The 24277-nt window shown below is 40.8% G+C and overlaps 1 protein-coding gene across 5 annotated transcripts in view; it reads left to right on the forward strand.

Moving 5' to 3' along the window:
• The window catches only part of LIMCH1 (LIM and calponin homology domains 1), a 248864-nt gene that overhangs the window by 133860 nt on the left and 90727 nt on the right, over positions 1–24277 (forward strand). For all 5 annotated transcript variants that reach the window (XM_010858842.1, XM_010858849.1, XM_010858846.1 and 2 more), the window contains exons 4-6: positions 13509–13615; positions 19080–19110; positions 21096–21206. In XM_010858842.1, coding sequence (XP_010857144.1) covers positions 13509–13615; positions 19080–19110; positions 21096–21206 — 249 coding nt within the window. The remainder of the gene's footprint in view (positions 1–13508; positions 13616–19079; positions 19111–21095; positions 21207–24277) is intronic.

Below are 24277 nucleotides of genomic sequence, written 5' to 3' on the forward strand. Positions count from 1 at the left end.
TCTGGCTCCTCTTCCTCCCCACCATTGATTTAAATGATTCATGATCTCTTTTAACTTGTCCCATTCGTCACTGTGGGAGGGGACCTGACCCCAGGCACACCAATAAGGGTCTTTTCCTTTTCCTGCTATTTTTTCAAACTGCAAATGAAAAAGTCAGTGCTCTCAGGTGGTGACAATATTCATGTATGAGATTGGAAACTAGGGGATCCATGTGAAGGAAACCTGTGTGTGGTGAAAGCAAGCCAGCCAGTGTGCAGAGCAAGTGGATGGGAGATGAAGCAATGCCAGGTTCCCAATAGATGAAGCCCTGGTTTCCTGTTGTTTCAAACAGTCAGCTGCCCCTGTACCTCCTTGTAGCTGGGATGCACTGGGCATCCCATAAAAGCCTGCATCCGTCTGGGCCTCTCTCACTTACGAATAAGAGTCCCAGTTCTCATCAAGACCCTTTCCTGCCCAAAGCATTTAGCACATTGCCTTTCATACTTTTTGTTGTTGTTTAGTTGCTAAGTTGTGTCCAACTCTTTGCGACCCCATGGACTGTAGCCCACCAAGCTCCTTTCCATGGGAGATACGCAAGAATACTGGAATGGGTTGACGTTTCCTTTTCCAGGCAAGAATACTGGAGTGGGTTACCATTTCCTCCTCAGGGGATATTCCCAACCCAGGGCTCAAACCCATATCTCTTGTTTGGCAGGCAGATTCTTTAGCACTGAGCCACCTAGGAAGCCCTTTCATACTATACGTATGCAATTAATATTTTTGAATAAGTATAAAAATTAAAGATAATAGAGCCTAACTGCTGGCTATTTGCTCTTCACTCTTACACTGACCCGCATTTCACTCTCATTGATGAAAACATGTTAACAGATTGCTTGCAAATGTCTGCAGTTGTCAACTTTATATTCTTTTTTTTAAAGTGTTTAGATGCAGAATGTGGGAAGGGTGATGCAAAGGGTTTAACTCTTGGGAGCTAATGACATCTATCTGTTGATGGGAGAAGAAGGTGAGGTCATGGCAGAGAGCTTTTAGAAAGCAGAGGAGGTTTGTGAAACCCTCTGCAAGGATGGGAGAAGGGCTGGCCAGGAGCCCCAGAAGGATGACCAAGTGGGCCCACTGAGGCAGGAGCTTGGAAAGGTGTAGCAGTTCCAGACCCAGCAAAGCTCCATCATTTCCAGTAGCACCAGGAGCAGAGAGCTAGGGATTTAGGGTGATCAGTAAATAACACTCCTCTCTTTCCCTCCCAACTGAGACATAAACCGAGGAGTCAGATAGAGATGAAAACATCAGCTTTACTTCTTATGAAACAAATAGGAGAGCGTGGGTTTAGAGCTGCAACCAAGTGGGTTTGCTAATCCTTGCTCCCGAATTAAACAAATTTATTCACCCATTCCCAGCACAGCTGGACAACCACAGGCTTCACCCCGCAGAGAGAGGCCCCTTCCCACGCAGCAGAGACAGACAGGACATATGTGTCCTATGGACAGGCCGTCTGCCACAGAGAGGAAATCCCAAGCTAGCTGAACCAAGCATGCCTTCCCATTCCTTCTCCCAAACCAACCTAGGGGAGGAAGAGTGAGGGGCCAGGAGTGTTCTTCCTCCATGGAGAAACATGAGGAGTGGGCATACCTGTTCCCTGCCTCAAGCAGAGACAAAGGTGGTTGGCTGAGCCTCCAAGGCTCATGTCCAAGGTGAACTGTCCCACCTCTGCATTTCCTTTTCCTGGTCATTGCTCCCGAGGGGAAAGGCGGAGAGCAGGGGCTGTTGAAGGTCCAGGCAGTGGAGCAGCTGAATAGTCACCCTGGTTTGGACTGGATCAGGAAGGAAATAAGGGAACGAGAGGAGAGGGAAATGAACTGAAAGGAAAAGACAGGGTCTAGAGATGAAAGAGCGGAGAAGGCAATGGCACCCCACTCCAGTACTCTTGCCTGGAGAATCCCAGGGACGGAGGAGCCTGGTGGGCTGCTGTCTATGGGGTCGCACAGAGCTGGACACGACTGAAGTGACTTAGCAGCAGCAGCAGCAGCAGAGATGAAAGAGCAGGTGTGTGGGAGAGAAGGAATGAGAAACCTGGGAGGAGAGGCACTCCGGCCCAGGAGCAGGATATTGGAAATTGGGATTCCAACCGGGCAGGTGTGGGTGGTAATTAGGATCCTAAAATAGAGTGTATGAGTAAAAACTACTGGAACTGAGGCAGCCAGACTACAAAGCCAGGCTGTCAAACAGGTTGCTGTGTAGAACGTAAAGTCACCTAGAGTGCTGACTGTAGTCAACACAGGACCAGAGTTCCCCACAACTGATGGAAATGGTGAGCAGGATGGAAGATCATTATAGCGAAAACTGATGGCTCAGACCTTACTCTCAACGAGGATTCCTCATGAGGAGGGTAATGTCAGTGGTCTGGGAGGGCAAAGCAGCTCTGGGGCAAGCAGTGTTCCATGTCTCTCCTTACCTGCCACTTCCCTAAAATAAACAATCAGCCAGCCTTCCTTTGACCCACCATACCTTTTCTTAATCTCTTCTCTGCTAAACTTCCCAGAAGTGTCTCTTTGTGTTTTCTCTATTGTTTTTATTCTAATTTCCTAACTTCCTGCAATCTGCTTTTTACTCTCTCATTCCATTGATGTTGTCCCCAATGTCAGTAATGTCCTTCTAATCAGAAATTCCATTCATTGATTACTTAACAGTTTTATTCTAATAATAGAAATAAATATCACAATGGAAAACATTTATTGTGTCGAGCATTGTTCTATTTTAAGCACTTTACATATATTTTCTTATTTAACTCCACAACATCTTTATGACATTATATGTATCCCCACAGTTATGGTCATTCATTCATTCCATGCATATATCTTGACTGTTTAGTTTTTGTATATAAGAGATCATTCTATATTGATTTCTAACATCCACAGTGATAACAGATGCTGTATGATTTCAATACCTTTAGACCCTGAAATTTCTGCACCTTGTTTTATGTCCCTGGGTATGTTCCAGTGTCTCCTAGTTTATAATCTATGGGAACTTGAATGAAATTTGTATCCTTCTGTTATGTGGAAATTGTATAAATCTTAATTATGTTTTAAAAAAAGAAAGGATCATTCTAGATAATACCTAGGTAAGAAAAGGAGCAGTGCATAGGCCCTGGCAGGGATCTTCTTGGTTGGTTGAGGATCAGCAGGGGAGGAGCTATGCCTGGCTTCAGGGGAGGGGAGCAAGGTGGGGGTGGGTCAGAGAGGTAGTGGGCCGCGGCTCCTGTAGGGCCTGGTAAGTCTTTGTAAGGACCTGGGCTTTCAAGAGCAAGCTGAGGCAGAGATTATGTAAGCAACTTGCCCAAGGTCGTTCAGCCTCTGAGTAGCCAACCCAAATACAAGCTCCTGATGAACTGTGGCTCTTGGAATATGGAATGTTCCAAGCTTCATTTATTATTTCTGTTTCTCACAAATCTCCCCTCTTCCTCTATTTTTTAAGATGGTCTTAATGGCTGAAAACTTCATCACTCCAAACCCCTCTTCTTCTCCTCACTCTCTATTCCTGAATCCACTTAACTGCCAAGCCAACAGTGGGTGCTTGTACTCTTCCCCTTTTCTGCCCTTACTGTTGGGTTGGCCAAAAAGTTCATTTGGGTTTTTCCATTTCATCCTATGGAAAATCCCAAATGAATTTTTTGGCTAACTCAGTACTTCAGAATGAGTTCAGGCTTTTCCACATTTCCCAGAGCTCTTATAGTTTTGAACGGACCCTCTCCTCCACCCAGGGGCTCTCTCCTGCTGCCACCCAACGTATTCTCCTAAAATAGAGGTCGATCACAGGACTCTTTCTGTCCTTATTATCTGGACTTGATTCCCCAGTGCCTAGAGAAGAGTGCTTCACAAGCCTTCACAAATCCTTCACAAGGCTCTCACGAACTCTCCCAAGCTTACCTTGCAGAGCTCTCTTCCCCTCCCCATTCTCTCCTTGCAACTCACTGTGCTTCTGCTCACTTCCCATCCATAACATTTTTTCTTCTTCTGCAAGCAGCAACCCAGCGGCCACCTTCTGGGTCAGACTTCCCCAGAATTCCCCCAGGCAGAGTGAGCTGCCTTTGCCTCTCAGTGGAAGGCCTGGTATCCTCATTAAGTGCTCCTGGCAAACTCAAGTGTGTTGAAAGTCTGGCGAGTACTGATTGTGGCTGGACATCTGCCAATTAATGGAGCCAGGCTGGAACCCATGCAGGTTAGGAGAGTGACCATGAACTCACGGCAGGGACAGGAAATCCCCAGATTCTAATAATTGTGGGGTAAGTTCCTGCAGATATTTTGGTAATGTATTCCTTAAGTTCTGTTAGAGGGAATTTGCTTCAAATGCAGGAAACCTAGCAAAAACCATTAAAAAAAAAAAAAAAGCCTTAGAGATAGAATGGAAAAGTAACATTGCTATTAGTTATTGATTTTCAAGAAAAGTCTGGATCTTCTCTGATATGCTTGCAAATCTTTCTGAGCTACCGTAATCCTTATTAAGAATTTTGAAGCAAATATTTACTATAGAAAATGGGTTAAGATAATAAATTCACCAGATGTAACATCAGTTTACATTGTACTCCCTCCGCCTAGTCTTCTCCTTTATAGAAATGGAAAATTATACAGAGGCTTTATATATATATAGCATTTAAATTTTTTAATTATGAAAATATCATAACACATCTATAAGCGACTTGGAAAATACAGAACAAAGTTACATATAGTTCCACTGTATATTACAATTATTTTTCAAGTACATAAATTAAGATTTTTAGCTGGAGTTTCAATATCAAACTCTCAAAAACTAATAGAATGAATAGTCAGAAAAGTAGAAGGATATAGTGGACCTGAAAAGTCCTATGAATCAACTCAACATAATTAAGATGCATACAATGTTTACACAACAGCAGGGTACAAATTCTATTCAAGTTCCCAAAGATTATAAACCAGGAGACACTGGAACATATCCAGGGACATAAAACAAGGTGAAAAATTTCATGGCTTAAAGTATTGAAATCATACAGAGTCTGTTCTCTTATTACTGTGGAATTATGTCAGAAATCAATATGAAAAGATATTTGAAAATAATCCACACATTTTCAAGTGCAGTGTGACATTTACCAAGAGAGATCTTTGACTCTGTCTAACCTTGTAGCCTCAAGGTTACAAGACTGAAAAACCAGAGGATGATTGCAGAGAAGAAAGCATTTATGTGAGAAATTAATATCAAAGAGACTTTAAAACCCCCATGTATTTGGAAATTAAGTGTACACTTTTAAATGATAGGTGTATCTAAGAAGCCCAGGTATTGTTTTTTCTCCAGAGCTCCAGATGTGATTCTAATGAGCAGCCATGTTTAAAAACTGGACTATGTGATGATCTTTTACTTTTATCTAGCTTGTTTCACTTTTTCTGTTTCATATTCAGTGCTCCCATTTAGTTTGTTTTCCAATTTCTCTTTCTCTTTTTCTTTTAAAGTTCTTTCCCAAGCCTTTATCAAGCACAGCAGAAAAGCTTTTGTATACAGTATGTATAATAGAATACATGTTTTAGAAAACTTAATATTTTTGCCTAGCTAAAATATTTATGACATTTTGATTCCACTTGTTTGACTTAGAATGAATAGAATGCTAGATTTCTAATTTATATTCACTCAAAACTTTGACATAGTTCGATTTATTGTAGCATCTAGTATTACTGCTAAAAGTCTAGAAAGCTGCTTATTTTACTGATCTTTAAAAAAAAAATTGAGGCTTGAAACTTCTAATCCAATTCTGAAAATATATATTGTATTTTAAATACCTAGCAATATAGACGTCTGGGTTCATTTGAAACCCAAATGAGCGTTACATCCATTTTCTGTGAACTCCAAATCCATCATCATGTTGCCCTTTCCCTGTTGGCTATAAAGGAAATAAAGCCAAGGAGATTGGGTAGAGCAGGAGGCTTCTCAATCCCTGTCTGGTTTCTCTAGAGATCCACTAAGGGCTGGTGCCTTCCTCAGAGCCAGAGGGCTACACGTTGCTCCGCAATGGATCAAGGGAAAGGAGAAACCCCTTGCCAGTTGGAAATGACAGCTGAGAAAGCGAAAGGTAGGAAGGTCCTTGCTGCCTTCTGAAGATAGTAGGGAGACCCTAGGTGAGACAGTGATGTGTCTCAGGGGTGCACAGGAATGAATTGCAGGCTTGCCTTTCTTCCCTCTCACTCTTGCCCCTCCCTCCTGAGGTGCCTCCTTGGGCCATGGAAGCCTCTTCTATGGCCTTTGGACTCTTCCATCTGACTACAGCCTAGAGCACAGGCAGGCCTTTCTGAATAAGCTTTCCAACTGAGACAGTGTCCTACTCAGCCCTTAGGTTCCATAGTGTAATTAAGACCCCTCTTCAGTTACATTTTGGATTAAATAGGTTTTTCTGGCCTGAACTGGCAACCACCATGCAAAGACTAATTCTGTGAGTTAATTACAAATGATAACCTACAAGCCATCTTCTTAGAAATGGACTTTTGGTACATAGCTTACACCTGGGTTTAAGGCAGCCTGTGTAAGTCAAGTTGGCTATTTATAAAACTAACTAAACAGTAATTGCAACTACCCTTTTAAAAAAGAAAAAAAAAAATCTCCCATGTAACCGGCAAGGGCTATAAATACTGGTTTTTGTGGATGGATAGAGTTTTCTCACTTTCTCTGGTCCCTTCTTAACCTGAGTTGACAATAAAGCCATAATAATACATAACATCCATATAATGAGTGTCTGGAAACACTAGAGACAATGGGCTATGTTCTCAATATGTTTGTTGTTGTTCAGTCACCAAATTGCATCTTACCCTGCAACCCTACTGACTGGAGCACCCAAGGCTTCCCTGTCCATCACCAACTCCCTGAACTTGCTCAGACTCATGTCCATTGAGTTGGTGATGCCATCCAACCATCTCATCCTCTGTCGTCCCCTTCTCCTCCTGCCCTCAATCTTTCCCAGCATCAGGGTCTTTTCCAGTGCGTCAGCTCTTTGCATCAGGTGGCCAAAGTATTGGAGCTTCAACTTCAGCATCAGTCCTTCCAATGAACACACTGATCTCCTTTAGGATGGACTGGCTTGATCTCCTTGCAGTCCAAGGGACTCTCAAGAGTCTTGTCCATCACCACAGTTCGAAAGCATCAATTCTTTGGCACTCAGCCTTTTTTTACGGTCCAACTCTCATAATTCTGTCCTCCGTATAAGATTAATGGCATCCCCCACTTCACAGATTAGAAATCCAAAGATCAGAAATATTAGGGACCACGCCCAGGGCCATGTAACTAGTATGTGGATGAGGCTGGGATTCTAACTGGAGTCCTCCTGACTCCCAAAACTGGTATGCTGTGTTCCATGGTGCATTTGTTCCCTCGTTTCCATTGTCTAAAGAGACAATTTTTCTTAAACCTCTCTTTACGTGTATCTTGAACAAATCCAGCTATAGGATAGATCATGAAAATTAATCCTAAAGATAAGATACTTCTAAGTCCTTCTCATTTCATCTACCAGAATTTTGTAGGTTTTTTTTTTTTATTCTTCTAAGTACCTAGAATGTAGTGCTTAATTTGTTTTAAATATTTAGTGACGTGAAGTCGCTTACTCGTGTCCAACTCTTTGTGACCCTATGGATTATAGCCTACCAGGCTCCTCCGTCCATGGGATTTTCCAGCAAGAGTACTGGAGTGGGTTGCCATTTCCTTCTCCAGGGGATCTTCCCAACCCAGGGATTGAACTCGGGTCTCCGGCATTGTAGGCAGACACTTTACCCTCTGAGCCACCAGGGGAAGTACCTACTATATGCTGGGGAAACCCTGGAGGTGGAGACCATCCTGGCCTTCCTTTATCTTGAAATTGGAGCAAGAAGGGAAGGGAGAGAAGCATCAGGGTTTCCTCAGAGAAGAGGCCTTGAGGAGGGCTGAAAGCTCAGGCCTCAACCCAGGCCCACAGATTAGTGACATGGGAAACCCCTGGGCCAAGAACCAGGACTGAATGCATAATCCTTAGGTAAACAGAGGTATAAACCTATACATTACTATTGGTTGAGCACAAAATGGCCTCTTTCAGGAACTTTATGTTCCGCATCTGTGTTGAATTGAGACTCATGTTACTGCACTTTCCCATTAGCCAGAAATAGAAAACTTTCCATCAGTAGTGCTGGAGCCTTTACCTCAGAGACTTTGCAACAGTTGTCTCCGAGGCAACTGTTATTTTTCCCTTCAGTTATAGGAAACTGGTTTTGCCAGTGAACTCACAACCCTATGGAGTTGAATACATTTCTACACATTTAAAAACCTTTTCTCTAAACTTTTTGGGAAAGTTTTCAAATGTATAGATGGCATAATCAGTACTGGAATACTGGTTACCTAGAACAAGGCCAGTGGACTACAGCCTGTGGGCCAAATCCAGCCCGAGGCCTGCTTGTGCGAGTGAAGTGTGTGGGGAGGCTGACACTTCCACTCGTTTGTGTATTTGTCTGGCTACAGTGACAGAGTTGGGGCTTCATCGATGGCTCAGCAGATAAAGAATCTGCTTGCAATGCCAGAGACACAGGAGATGAAGTTTTGATCCCTGAGTCAGGAAGATCCCCTGGAGAAAGAAATGGCAGCCCACTCCAGTATTCTTGCCTGGAAAATCCCATGGACAGAGGAGCCTGGAAGGCTACAGTCCATGGGGTCGCAAAGAGTCAGACATTAGTGAGCAACTAATCATGCACGCAAGGTAGAGTTAAGTCATTTTGACAGAGACCACCATATGCCCACAATGCCACATTTACATCTTTGCCACCCTTTGGACTGTAGCCCACCAGGCTTTAAAAAAAAAAAAAAAAGGCCAAGTTTTGAGATCTGTATTTGCCAATTATTAGTTTTTTGCCATACTTGCTTTATGTCTTTCTCTATAATCGACAGATAGCATCCTCTCTCTCCCTATCTATTTCCATCTCTCCTATCCATACACGTGTGTGCATCCTAAGTCAGTTCAACTGTGTACGACTCTGTGCAACCCTATGGACCATAACCTGCCAGGCTCTTCCTGTCCATGGGATTCTCCAGGCAAGAATACTGGAGCGGATTGCCACGCCCTCCTCCAGGGGATCTTCCCAAACAGGGATTGAACCTGCATCTCCTGAGCCTCCTGCATTGCAGGCAGATTCTATACCACCAAATCACTGGGGAAGCCATGCATGCACACACACACATTTTATTTGCTTGAACCATTTGAAATTATGTTATAGACATGATAACTTGTCCTTGAAAAATCCATATGTTTGCCTAAAAATAAAGGTATTCTTTCATATAACCACAACACCATCGTCATGCCTAAGAAAATTAACATTCATCCAATAATGTTATCCAACAACAGTCTGCTTTTAAATTGAACTTTTATAGTCTTTATTATACTTTTCCTTTCTGGATCTAAGATCCAGAGGTCATATGATACATTTGGTCATCATGTCTCTTCAGTCTCCAATTTTTTTTTTTATCATGACATTGACATTTTTGAAGAGATTTTTAAAAACTTCTTTTGAAGCCTAAGAACTAATGAGTTTGCAATACTATACTAGTAAGAGCTAAATAGAATAGTCATTGTGGTAAATCAGTGTCTCCACGTCTTTCCCAGGATTGAGACACAGTTGTGTTGCTTGGCTTCAGAAGCTAAGACACTAGGTTGTTAGTTTTGCTTGGAGTTGTAAATGTGGAAAAAACTCAGCGTGAAGAGCAAGGCAGATGGGAATTTGCGGGATGCATTTTAAGTAATTAAAGGCACAGCCCTCCCTGCCCACTCTGGTCGCTGCCCTTGTTAGCTCTTGGCTGAGGGGGCTCTTCCTTCTGGCTTTTCTCCTGACTGGGGTCTGGCTCCCCTCCAGCATCATCAGGTTGCAGCACGAAACTGGAAGGAGACCTGCCATTATTTAAATCTCACAGCCCAAAATGTTCAGCCCGACTGGCAACACAGCACTTCTGTGTTTGTGGTCTGTGTACTGAAGATAGAGCAGTGCTCAGGGGCACTTCTGCTAGTTCACGTGGGAAGAACACTTTCGCGCCTTCCTTGAAAATCTCATGTGCCACAGTCATGCGCCTCTGATGGGACCACGTGGGGGTCACTGGTCTGTTCCTATTATTGGGGTCCCAGATGATTCCTAGAGAGTTCTGAGACCCATCCTTTAATTTCCTCTGGGTTAGAAGCCCTCGGAGCTCATAGGCCAGAAAGATTGTTGCATGCCCTGCAAAAGACTCACCTGAACATCTACAAACCTCTGGAAGCAAAATAGAAAAACTCCAAAGAGAAATTGGATAATTTTAAAACATGTAACGTGATTGGAGAAGAGACTGTGAAGGGTATGGATAACTTCAGACTATAACCAGCTCATTGTCAGTCTACAATATGTCTTGTACATGACACAGGTCTTATGAATGATGGTACTTCTTACCCACTGAAAAAAATCCGGGGACACAGGAGCGACAACATACTGGGGTGGGCCAGACTCCGCTGGAGGGAAGTGAGATTGGAGTATCTCCTCTTTGGTTTCCCTGTCTCCTGCCTTGTTCCTCTTAAGTCCTTCCTTTGCACACCTCCTCCCCAAGGCCTACCCCCAACAATCTACTTCTGCTGCAGACCTGGGCATTTACTTCTCACATTACCACCCCTCTGCCCTCCATGGCCTTCAAGGGCCCCTTTGATCAGCCCCTGACTCCAAAGCCTCCTCTTCCTTTGGTACCAGCCTCAGATTTGATGCTTGATTTCCTCATGTCTGCCATGTTTTTTTGCACCTCCATTCTTTCCTGGCTGTGCAGCCTTCATTCCTTCACCACTCACTGGTTGGAGTGAAGTGAAAGTCACTGGTCATGTCTGACTCTTTGCAGCCCCACGGTCTATACAGTCCATGGAATTCTCCAGGCCAGAATACTGGAGCGGGTAGCCTTTCCCTTCTCCAGGGGATCTTCCCAACCCAGGGATCAAACACAGGTCTCCCACGTTGTGAGCCAATTCTTTACCAGCTGAGCCACAAGGGAAGCACAAGAGTACTGGGGTGGGTAGCCTATCCCTTCTCCAGGGGATCTTCCTGACCCAAGAATCGAACGAGGGTCTCCTGCATTGCAGGCAGATTCTTTATCAACTGAACTATTAGGGTAGCCTTAATGATGCTTAATTGTTCCATGCCTCACACTGCTTATCTATAAATGAGGATGATCATCGTACCTACCTCATAAGGTTGTGCAGGAATTAAGTGAGCTAACATATGTAAAGTTCTTAAAAGTATGCTTGGCAGTTAGTAAAGGCTATATAAAGGTTAGCAATTTATTGCTATTGCTCTTGTTATTTTGAGCCTAGATGTATTAATTTTTATTGCTGCATAAAAATTACTATAAACTTAGCATCTTCAGTCAATATCCACTGACTGTCTTAGTTTCTATAATCAGAATATTGACATGGTGTGACTAAATTCTTTGCTCAGGGTCTCACAGTGCTGAAATTGAGGTGTTGGCAGGGGCTGAAGTCCAAGCTGAGCTTCTTCCAGGCCTCTTCCTAGCTCATGTGGTTGTTGACAGAATGCATCTCTTTGCAGCTATAGAACCTATGGCCAGCAGAAACTCTGACTTCACCTGCTTTGTAAAGCTCCCATGATTAGGTCAGGCACAATCAGGCCATCTTTCTTTTGATCAACTGAAAGCCAAGTGGTTAATGACATAATCACAAAGTGGTAATCTACCATATGCACAGGCTCCACTGGCACTCAAGGGAAGGAGATTGTATAGAGTGTGTCCCCCAGAGGGTGAGATTCTTGGGGGCCATCTTATTAGCAGAATCCTGCCTACACACTGGTCATTGGGAAATACAATGATTTTTGTTCACTTTGTTAAATTGCACTCTGAATATATGATTTATTTACCACCACCATGACTTCAGATTTTTGTAGCATCTGTCTTAGAGCATTTAGATAGCATTTGCTTCCCTGGTGACTCAGCCAGTAAAGAATCTGCCTGCAATGTGGGAGACCTGGGTTCAGTCCCTGGGTTGGGAAGATTCCCTGGAAAAGGGAATAGCTACCCACTCCAGTATTCTGGTCTGGAGAATTCCACGGACTGTATAGTCCATGGGGTCACAAAGCGTTGGACATGACTGAGCAAATTTCACTCTCATTTCACATTGATCCAGCTCCTGAAACCAGTGTTCATCATTCCTTTCCTGAAGTTTGAACTACCTGATGGAACCAGTTAGCTCGTCTTTTACAAAGTCTTTTACGAAGACATAACTGATGAATCTGCAGCTAATGTCCTAGAGTTCCTAAAGGATGACTCACAATTTGCCATCCCTTCCAGAGCCATTTGTTTATTCTTAATGACTCCGAACAGATGAAGACCAGAGCCTTTCTCAGCTGTTGTATGTGTCTGCTACTCTGCCGGGCCAAAGTCAACTTGTACCTGATAGACAAATGCATCACCATGAGGAAAGTCTTTGATATTATTTCCAAAAGATTTCCTTGCCCCCTCTTTTTCCCCTTCCAGTTAAGTCTAGATTCCCCCCACCAATTTAATTCAGTTTACAGTCCACAAAAAGGTATTGATCAAAACCCGCTGATGAAGGATGTACTTTTTGAAGATCAGTTAAAAAGAAAAACTCAAAGATGACTCTTAGGTAGTAAAACCTATTTTTTTTTTTAAATGTTGAACCAGATTCTAGGCAATAAGACATGGACAAAACTTTGAAGCAATAGAAGTACTGTGTATTAAGTTGCTTCAGTCGTGTCCAACTCTTTGTGACCCTGTGGACTGTAGCCCACCAAGCTCCTCTATCCATGGGATTCTCCAGGCAAGAATACTGGAGTGGATTGCCATGCCCTCCTCCAGGGAATCTTGCTGACCTAGAGATCAAACCACTGTCTCCTGTGTCTCCTGCATTGGCAGGCAGGTTCTTTATCACTATCACCTGGGACTACTCCCCTCAAATCACTTAAGTTACACTTTTCTTTAAAAAAAAAATTTTTTTTTATGTATTTATTTATTTTTGGCTGTGTTGGGTCTTTGGCACTGCAAGCAGGCCTTCTCTAATTGTGGCAAGCAAGGGATACTCGCTTGTTGCAGAACACAGGCATAAAAGTGAAGGCTTAGTAGTTACTCTTAGGATGTGGAATCTCCCCAGATCAGGGATCGAATCCTTGTTCCTTGTATTGGCAGGGAGATTCTTAACTACTGGGCCACCAGGGAAGTCCTAAGTTTTATTTTTCAGTGGCATTTAACTTAAAGTTTTACACCAGTGTGAAAGGTAAAGGGAAGAACAATGAATTTGATATAGCTGTGGGTTCAAAAGTTTGCAGTGTCTGTTTACTCCAGGATTTCCTAACAAAGTATGATTTTATTATCTAACAAGCCATGACTCACATCTGACTCTGACTGCCCTAAGGATTGTCTTCTCTCCAGTGATTTGGACTATTAAAGAGGAAAGATTGGTTCATGAAATAATATTAAATAATGTAGACTTAGATTTCTTTTCTTTCTTCCAGGACAATATCATATTATTCTTGAGAGGTTGTAAAGAGCTCGGCCTTAAAGAATCTCAGCTTTTTGACCCGAGTGACCTGCAGGATACGTCCAACAGAGTCACAGTCAAGTAAGTCCTGCACGATTTATGTTCAAGGGAAACCCATTTACGGTTTGATTTGCGGTTTTGCGATGATGTTGTAAGGTCTAAGAGGCAGAGAATTGGGCATGCCTAATAAATTAGAAATGTGAAGGTGAAAATCCAGCTTTCAGAACAAGCCACATTGGCCTTCCCTTGTGCCTAACTTTCATTCTGATCAAACATAATTTTTTGAAATGCAAAAATCATACATATAGAGTTAGAATTTTAGAGACAAGGAGGAAAACTTTTAGGTGAAACTTAACAGAGGGAGAGGCAAGGGAGAAGTATGCGCAAAATCTATTTGGGTTAGACAAAAAGCTTTTATTGGCTCCAGTTGGGCATATGAATAGGCTCTTGGAAGACTGCAAACTCCTAAACAGTTCTGAACTCTGTTTATTATGCAAAGAAGGCAATAGATTATGGAAAAATCTCTTCTCCATTTACATTTGTAACTGTTTTCTCATATGTGTCAGTGATTAAGTTCTCTGAAGATGGATCATTGGCCATTTGACTGTTGTTGACTGTATCTACTCAGTGAGCCATGTTTGGGGCCAAAGAATTCTTGGGAAAGAATGTTTTAGTAAAAGAAAAGGCAAGTGTGCTTCTCTGTAAAGAAATAGCTGTGAGCAGGGTAATGAGATGAAGAGTCCTTTTGAGATGGTGGAGGTAACTTTTCTGTAGTTTAAAAGTTCTTCAGACTCTACCAAATTCATATAAAACATTTTCCAAGTTAGTCAAACAGTGTTTGGCATTAATATGCTTTAATAATAAGCTTAGTTACATACATAGCATCTTTGGGTTGGATGTACTTCTCCTTTTGATTACTTTTGGGTCATTTTACCATAGAAGGGCAGAAGAAAGAGAGACACCAAAATTCAGAACTGTAAATTTTTTGGTATTTGTCTGCTTATACTGGCTTTTTTTTTTTAATTATGGGGGAAAATATGGAAACTACTAAATGAAATCAATTGGAGTTTATATTGGATTTTATGATTTATGACTAGGAATAAGGGAGAGTCATCCATGATTGACTATATAAAAATCACTTCTCTGTTGTCAGTGTGCCTTCTTTTTACATATAATTGACATGTGTTGTTGTTGTTCAGTTGCTCAGTCATATCCGACACTTTGCAACCCCATGGACTGCAGCACACCAGGCTTCCCGGTCCTTCACTATCTCCCAGAGTTTACTCAACCTCATGTCCATGGAGTTGGTGATGCCATCTAACCATCTCATCCTCTGTTGCCCCCTTCTCCTCCTGCCCTCAATCTTTCCCAGCATCAGTGTCTTTTCCAATGAGTCAGCTCTCCGCATCAGGTGGCCAAAGTATTGCAGCTTCAGCTTCAGCATCAGTCCTTCCAATGAATATTCAGGGTTGAATTCCTTTAGGATAGACTGGTTTGATCTCCTTGCTGTCCAAGGGACTCTCAAGAGTCTCCTCCAGGACCACAGTTCAGGAAGATCCCCTGGAGAAGGAAATGGCAACCCACTTCAGTATTCTTACCTGGAAAATTCCATGGACAGAGGAGCCTGGCAGGCTACAGTCCATAGGGTCACACAGAGTTGGACATAATTGACATACACTATGATATTAGTTTCATATGTACAACATAGTAATTCAGTATTTGTGTATATTGCAAAATGTTTACCACAGTAAGTCTAGTTAACATCTATCACTATATAAAATGTATTTTTCTTGCAATGTGTACTTCTAAGATCTTCTCTCTTAGCAACTTTCAAATAAGCAATATTGTTTTATTAGCTATAGTTGTCATGCTGTACATTACAACCCCATTATTTATTTATTTTATAACTAGAGGTTTGTACCTTTTGACCTCTCTTTAATATTTCTCATGGAAAAACTTTAGTTAGGGGCAAAAATAACAGAATAAAAGTTATGATATTTGAATATGGAGAGCACCATAAACCTCATTTTAGTGCTCACATGCTCCATTTGTTCTGCACCTAAATCCAGCCTGTATAAATCATTATTCAGCTTAGGAAATTGTTTCAGGTTCTGCCTCATCTCATATTTGTAGTTTCACCTGGGTGGCAAGTGACCAGAAACAATAGTAACTATGTGGCATGGTAGGTAATCATTAGTCACACACACATTGCTTAGAGGGTGAAGGAAAGTTCACTTAACAATATTGGCAGCTGCATTCATTTTTTTTTTTTAAGTCACTCTAAACCAGTATGTTACTAAACCAGGAGAACTCTGAGGCTGATTAGTTTTAGAAATTTAGAACTCATATCACCGTTATTGCTTTTCTGTAAAAGCCTAGGCATCAGGAAACCCAGGGTCTGCCTCTATATATGCTAACCCTTAGGTCTATAATCCAAGAGCCTTTGCTTCAGTAGGGCTCTGTGTCTTCATATGTAAAATGGAATTGGACAGAATATTCTTATGGGTATGATTCTAGCTAAAGCTTGCTCAGTGCAGATCTGGGAAGGTGGGTCAACCAGCTTCTAAAGAGACTTTAATTCAAAGACACAGAAAGCAATCCAAAGGGAAAAAAGTCTCTTAGACCAGTGGCACACACTCACTTCTCAGTTACTAGGCCATCTTCCCCTTCTCCTGTTCTTTCCTCTGTCCTTTTCTGGCTTTTGCTTCTTTTCTCCGTCTCCTTCTCTTCCCAGTGCCTCCCTTCCCTTCTTTATCATATCTTTCCACTTATCTCCCATTTTGTATTTCTTCTTATTTTCTTCCCTTTTAAGTTTTTCCTTCACTTGAGGTTATTAATTTTGTTAAGAAACACTGGCCCATCGCTTTCCCCTATGACTGATATTTTTCATTCATTCAACAGATTTATTGAGCAGCTCCTATATGTCTGATCCTTTCTGGTCACTAGAGAATAGGCCTTCTGTTCACATGGAATTTATATATCCTGTGTCAAGAAATGAGAAGTAAATAAGCAGATTTTTAAAAATTGCAGGGAGTGGTAAGTGCTGAGGAGAAAATAGTAATAAAATAAATGCTGTAAAAGATAGTGACAGTTACAATATACATATATATACATCAGATCATTGTGTTGCATACCTTAAACTTATAAAATGTTTTATATCAATTATAGCTCAACAAAACTGAGGGGTAATAAAAAAGAAAATGTGTCAAGAATAGTCTCTCTGAAGGGATAGCATTTCAGCTGAGGACTGAGGCATGAAAGGAAAGCAAGAGCCAGCCATGCAAAGATCTATATGGTATTCAGGGCAGAGGAAGGGTAGGTAGAAAGGCTAGGAAAGAAAAGCAAACTTGATGTCTAGAAAGAGAAAGAAGAGTGGCCAGCCAGTGTGGTAGAAGGGTAATGAGCAAGGATGAGTGTGGTTTGAGGAGTTGTCCACAGGCGTTATAGGAGGTTGAATTGGGAATAATTATAGAGAAAGAATTTTTATTTCACTGTATGAATATTTAGAACCTAAAGAACTTTATATTGAAATTATGCCATAAATTCATTTATGGTACTTAGAAAATCTGTAGCATTAAGGAGGATTGGGGCATGGAATGAACTATCTGCTTCACAACTTTTCTGTAAGTGATGCTGGTTTAACTTAGTACTGTCTGGGGACATTTGTAACACATGTGGATTTCATAGCTCTGGTAAATGAAAGTAGAAACTGCTATATTTTTCTGCTTTCCCCTCTGAAAGTTGAGCCAAGCATTCGCAGAGATGGAAAACACCCTGTTGACACCAGTTAGTACTGAAAGCAATAGGTAGAGGGGTGGATCCCAAGAAGAAAATTCTGATGCTTTTTTTAAAAATTGGAGTATAGTTGCTTTACACTGCTGCGTCAATTTCTGCTGTACAGAAAAGTAAATTGGCCAACATGTACATAGATAATTTTGATACTTTTTCAAATTGTCTTTTTCAAAGTACTCTTTAGCTTTCTTTGTAGGTAATTTTTCTTACTCTTTTTTTTTTTGAGAAGTAACTTGAGTAGACAAAGAAAGAAAGAGGGAGAACCTGCAAATGATTACTGGGTGTGTAATTTTGTGCACTCTACCTGTAATGGGTGCCAGACAACCTTGGTGAGAAATGAAAGCATAATCCAAAAGGGCTTGCAGCAAATATCATTCTAGAGAACTGCAGCAACTGGATGCAAAGGAGGAAGCCTTTGGGTTGCTCCCGAGGACGTCTCTGAAAAATTTAGAAGCGTTTTCACATGGTTGTTATGTGTGAGTCACTCAACAAATGTTTTGTGAGCTCCTAGAGTGTGCCAAGTGTGACTTTTTTTCAGAACTGGGTCACAATTTTAGTCAAAAAATGTTCATTGTCAGTGCAGAGAAAGTCTTATGTTCCCTGTTCTTAAGTTTCTCACCAAAAATTCAAATCTTTAATAGATTTTTGTTTGCTTTCATCTAGTTTTGTTGTTGTTGTTCAGTTTTTTTAAATCCTAGCAAACACCTAAGCAGTTAATGACATATCATCCTTTCTGTTAATGGGGGGAATATGAAACATGCTCCTAATCCAATCCAGGTTGGACCACTGCTTCTTGCAATGTGAGTGTCTGTAGATGGTTTATATCCTGGATCTGGACTATGTTTTTTCCGTTCCCTCCAATCTCAGTTGGCTTAAAATTGGGCATCTGTTCATTAATCTGTACTTTGGGTCAGAATATGCAGCAGTTAGGTAATTGTGATCTAAATATCTGAAGAAATTCTTGACTAGTTTTTTCAATAGAATTACATTCCCCCTCCCCAACCCCCAACTGAAGTTCTGTGGAAAAAAGAAATGTAGCATTTGTTTTCCTAGTATTTATTTGTTGACATGCTAAAGAAAACTTAGAATAATTTAGAAGAAATTCTTATATTTCACTGTATGAATATTTAGAAAGTACCACCAAGTAGCTTTTTTGTTTATAGTTTGAGAATAAATGTTTCTGTATATTTAAGAATGCGTGTGTGTATATTTGAACATAGCATGCATATTTTCCTGCTAATGGCTAATTCCCAACACTAATTTATGTCCATAGCAGAAAAGAACAAATATTTGGATAGTATTGCCTCTTCTACATATATTTTTCAGGTCTATTTAATTAAGTAGTTTTAGACCTTCGTTAAAAGTACTTGTATAAAGAAGATTTTGGAAGTGTAGTCAGATTTCAGTTTGACAGTGATATATAACCTAGGCAAAATTTTACTTGAACAGTTCAGCTTTGAGTATACAAATATAAACAGTCCTAGTTTTAAATGAAATTCTTCATTTTCCAGATGTTACAAAACATTCATCTTTCCATGGTGTACTATGGAATTTTAATCCCATCTTATCCTTCCTTATTTTGTTTTCTGTGTAATTTTATTTAGTACCTGAAATTACTAATCGTAGACCTTAAAAATAATATATTCTGATGATTTCATTGTATTTGTTAGCTCTCACATATATCTTAGAGATGTTGAAATGAAGATCACAGTGAAGAAACTGATCATATTTTCTTTTCCTTTTTCCTAATTAGGAGTCTTGACTATAGTAGGAAGCTGAAAAATGTAAGTGTTTTAGCTTCACTTTCTAAAGCTTTTCTCCTTCTAACATTGGTGGTTCGGGCATAAATTTTACCTCATAAGTTCAGTGCCTCTCGAATGCCTAGCTAGAAAGAATCATTCTTAGAAAACAAGTATATGTACCTCTGATAGAAAAATTAATGTCAGTGATAGAAATAAAAATGGTAGTTTTTTTCTGGTTGGGGGGAATGTCTCTTTAATTAGATAAGAGCTCCATCTGAAATAAATGAAAGCTTGCACTCTTTGTAATTTGGTTTCTTAAACACAGAATGATGTGTCTGAGCACTAATATTACTTCCTTGCCGTGGGTAAGCACAGATGGGGTTATTAAATTAAGCAGTTGGGCAAGTTGTTTTTGGGAAAATATTAGTGTAATATAAATACTGTTGACTATTGTGGGCCTGTACCTTTTGTGTATTTTTTTGCTATTAATCTTTTGAGGTTTTTATTAGCACTTTCCAAAATCATCTTTTTCTAGTTAGATCTTATTTTCCAAGGGCAAGTACATTACTGCTCTTTTAAGTTTAAATTGAAGAGTGTACGAAATGATCTTCTGTCTATAAAATTTTAAAATTGGCTGTGACCCTCCACTTTTAAAAAAATTTCCAGGGTGCTATTATATTTGACTGACATTCTCATTCTTACCTCCTTTTTCTTCCTCTGTAAAACCACGGTTATGTGCATTTTTCATCATACAATTTTAAACAGAAACCCCATAATCTAAAACACAACACAGTCCTGTCTTTTGTTCTCCTATTACACTTTTCAAGAGAGCCTCATACCCTTAGCACACATGAGTTATTTTATGGGCCTAGTTCATGTCCTGACATCTGTAATTGTCTGTACTCTAGAAATTTATTTGTAAGTAATCATTTAAAAAAGAATTTCTGGAAGTTTTGAAGGATTCTTAAAGTAACATTTTCCCACAGAGGTAGAAAACCAAATCACATCTTAGCAATGATGCACATAACCATATTTTGGGCCTGTTGCCATCTGGAAGCTTGTACATATATCATGCTGTCCAGAGCATTTTCTGGCCTAGCAAATAGAGGGAGGGACAGTAAATACTTCCCAGCCTAGCTAGAGCATTAAGACCAAATGTGAAAACAAAATCATAGTCTTAGCTTTTCCATAGGCTTGAGATCCCGGTCATTCAACTTTATGGAACTCATCTTCAGATGACCCCTGTGGGGTTCTGTGGGAAAATCAGTGTAAAGAGAATTCGCTTTTGTGGAAAGTTTCTTTGGAAAAACAGGACAGAATTAACTTAGGACTGAAGCTTCAGACCAGTGAATATTCATAGACATTCTTAAACATTCAAACAGTTGCTAATTGGCAGTAGTCTTGCCCAGCCCCAAATTTCCCATCTCAGATTAATAGGAATCTAACTAACTATACCCCAGAGCTAGGTCTCTGCAGAATGTATTCTTCATTACATTGCTGTCCTCTGACTTTAATTAGATATATTTTGTTGATCTTGTTCTGGAAACCACTAATTATGTTTTCTCACTCCTTTGAAAAATTTTTGCTAATGGCCTTAGCAGAACCTCTGTGCCCGCAAGTAGAAATTATGGGCCTTTTTAAAGTACCACTCTTGTAAGGAATTGACAACCTGTTTCATTGCTTGTCTGGGTAAAGACTCCAGAGTTTCTGAAAATTTTTGCTTCCTGGTTTTGAAACCTTCATGACATGAAAATAGTTTTGGAAGATTTGTTTTTCCTTCCTGTTCACATTCTCACAACCAAATTCTTCCTAAAACTAGGGTCTTATTTTCACTACTGAATCATGTTTGTGTTGACTGACGCAGCATTGGCTTCCTAGTAAAACAATTTTACCTAGAATGGATACCTCATGGAAGGTGGTTTTTGTAAATTAGTGCTTCACATTCTCTCTTCCTGCTTTCCTGTTCAAGGAGCGTTACTGACTTCTTGGTTGAAAAGTAATTCTTTGTGCATGGTTCTGTATCACAGGTACTAGTGACCATTTACTGGCTGGGCAAAGCGGCGAACAGCTGTGCCTCGTACAGTGGGACTACGCTGAACCTGAAGGAGTTTGAAGGCTTGCTGGCTCAGATGAGAAAGGTACCTTGGCTTTTCTTCCTCATCCCATGAGGTTTAGATAAGGTGGGAAAGTAACACATTTGCTTGCTTTTAAGATCATTACAGGTCCGCATGATAAAATCGCACAGGCCAAAGATGTCATGTGTCTTACCAACAACAGTTTTGCCCCCATACCCCACACCTACCTGAAATTTTATTCCCTTCTGAGAATGGGAGGGCTTATCTATCCAACTTGAATTCCCAAAGAGCAAATTCAGTCTGTCAGTATATGACTCTGGGTGCCAAAGAGCTCAGTGCCTGCTTTCTTGGGGAAATAATGCCTGAATGAAACAACACAGTATTATACAAAAATGAAGACTTGCTCTGCACTTTGATCCTAAAGGTCATTTTGCTTACCTGTCAGAGCCTTGGTATGGGTGAGGTAACGTTGGCCAAGTTCTTGCCTTGGTCTCTGAAAAATTAGAAACATACTCTTCTAAGATGTATATCTTATGACCATTGCATTTGAATGACCTGAAAATTGGGAAAACATTGTAATAGTGAGAGCTTTGTGTATTTAATTATGAGAAAGACTGACCTAAGGTAGGGATTTGTCCAAGAAAAAGTAGTGTGTTTTGTGTGTGGCTGCCTATGTGTGCCTGTTAAATGCAGCAGTAAATAAGAACTCACCCAAAGTACTAGGATATGGCATCACCCGGGAGCAGCCCCACCCAGCATCCTCAGTGAGTAGGTAAGACTCATTGGAATCAGTAGCACCCATGGGTTTTGGATAAGACCTGTAGTGCAGCCAAGATAACTAAGGCCTTCCTCCTCTTTCCTCTAACATGAAAACTAAATGCACTCATGAGACCTCGGTGAGAGACAGTCTGTATTTTATAGTTTTGCTTTTAATACTGAAAGCAAGAATTTGCTGCAATTTTCTAACAATTTATTCTTCTTTCCTTAAAGCAAATAGTTCTGACAGTTCTTTGTGTTTGGCTAGAAACAGGCTGGCTCATGAATGTTTAAATGGACAAAGCTTTCATATTGGTCATAACACATATAAACAAAGTCCTTTAAGCTCAATTCCTTGAAAAATAAACACACCGCTCAAACACATTGTTTCTTAGTCTTAACTCTTATTTGTCCTTTAATCTTCATCTCACTCAAAAGAGTTACTTAGGCAAAGTACAAAGGTAAGCTTTAGTCTGGATTTGTGAAATCTAAATGTTTATTGTTTTTTGTTAAATTTGGACTTGGATAATGATAGATGGATTATCTGTTTTAAACTATTTAAAAGCTCTGCCTCATAGTTTCCCTGCTTGATTCTCTGGAAATATAATTTCTTCTCATTATTGACATTTCTTACTGCTAGTCTGGCTCCTTAAAAGTCTGAGCATCTATTGGTCTCTGCAGCTGCAGAGTCTCTCCTGACTTCCGTTTCTTTTGAGATAGTTATTAACAACTTCCTTGAAAGGACCTGCTATTGTGAACAGCTGTTACCTTTTTAATGAACATAGATGTCACAGGACACAAGGGAATAGTTAGTATCACTGGACAAAGCGTAACAACTAAAAAAAACCAGCTGTGATGCTCCCATATCTGTATGTAAACTAGAGAGTGACTAACCTGAACTTCACTGGTCTATTTGATAACCGGAAATATTAGATTGGTTTCTCCAGTAGTCATGTGTGGATGTGAGAGTTGGACCGTAAAGAAGGCTGACACAGAAGAATTGATGCTTTCAGACTTTGGTGCTGGAGAAGACTCTTCAGAGTCCCATGGACAACAAGATCAAACCAGTCAGTCCTAAAGGAAATCAACTCTGAATATTCATTGGAATGACTGATGCTGAAGCTGAAGCTCCAATCCTTTGGCCACCTGATGTGAAGAACTGACTCATTGGAAAAGATCCTGATGCTGGGAAAGTTGACGGCAGGAGGAGAAGAGGGCTACAGAGGATGAGATGGTTAGATAGCATCACTGACTCAATGGACATGAGTTTGAGAAAACTCTGGGAGATATTGAAGGACGGTGAAGCCTGGTGTGCTGCAGTCCATGGGGTCACAAAGAGTTGAATACGATTTAGCGACTAAACAACAATAGTGTGTATTATCTCATTTTGTGTATTACTCATTTTATCAATTAGGATAGAGTTTGGTTGGTAAATGCAGAAAACTCTACCAATGGCTTAGATTAAATAGAGTCTTATGTCAAACTCCTGTAAGTAAGATCTGGACATGAGCTGTCCAGGACTGGTGTGGAGGTTCTGTGACTGGCTGGGGCCTACTGTCCTTTTACTCCATGATCCTCAGCTCATAGCCTTTTGATCCAAGGTAGCCACGCAAGCTTTAGCCTTCACGTCCTCCTCTTAACCAAGAAAAATCAGGGACAAGAAGAAGAAAGCTCTGTGCCTTACTTTCAAGACACTTCTGGGAAGTCATGCACTACACTTCTGCTCACATCCTGTTGACTTAAACTTGGTCACATATCCGTTGCTAGCTGTAAGGAAAGACTTGAGGAAAGTAGATTTTATTTCATCTAAAAACTGCATGTGGACTTTGCTGGTGGCTCAGGGGTAAAGAATTTGCCTGCCAATGCAGAAGACATGGGCTCGATCCCTGATCTGGGAAAATCCCACGTTTTGCGAAGCCTGGGAGCTACAACTACTGAGCCTAGGTGTCACGGCTACTGAAGCCCACATGCCCTAGAGCCATGCTCCACACAAGAGAAGCCACTGTGATGAGAAGCCTGTGCATTGCAACTGGAGAGTAGCCCCTGCTCACCACAACTAGAGAAAAGCTCACGCAGCAACAAAGATCCAGCACAGCCAATAAATAAAACATTACAATGTCCTGCCTCCCACTAAAAAATAAAAAGCAGATTATGGGTATTTTCACTGGAAGAGAACTGGGAAACAGATACTGAGAGACAACTGGAATCTCTTCTGCACATACTCAAGCTGAAGTAGATTTGAAATTTAAAGCTTTTCTTTCACAAAGGCTGCTGCTGCTGCTAAGTCACTTCAGTAGTGTCCGACTCTGTGCGACCCCATAGAGGGCAGCCCACCAGGCTCCCCCGTCCCTGGGATTCTCCAGGCAAGAGCACTGGAG

Source organism: Bison bison, unplaced genomic scaffold (assembly GCF_000754665.1).
Source record: "Bison bison bison isolate TAMUID 2011002044 unplaced genomic scaffold, Bison_UMD1.0 scf7180017864451, whole genome shotgun sequence".
Taxonomy (NCBI): Eukaryota; Metazoa; Chordata; class Mammalia; order Artiodactyla; family Bovidae; genus Bison; species Bison bison.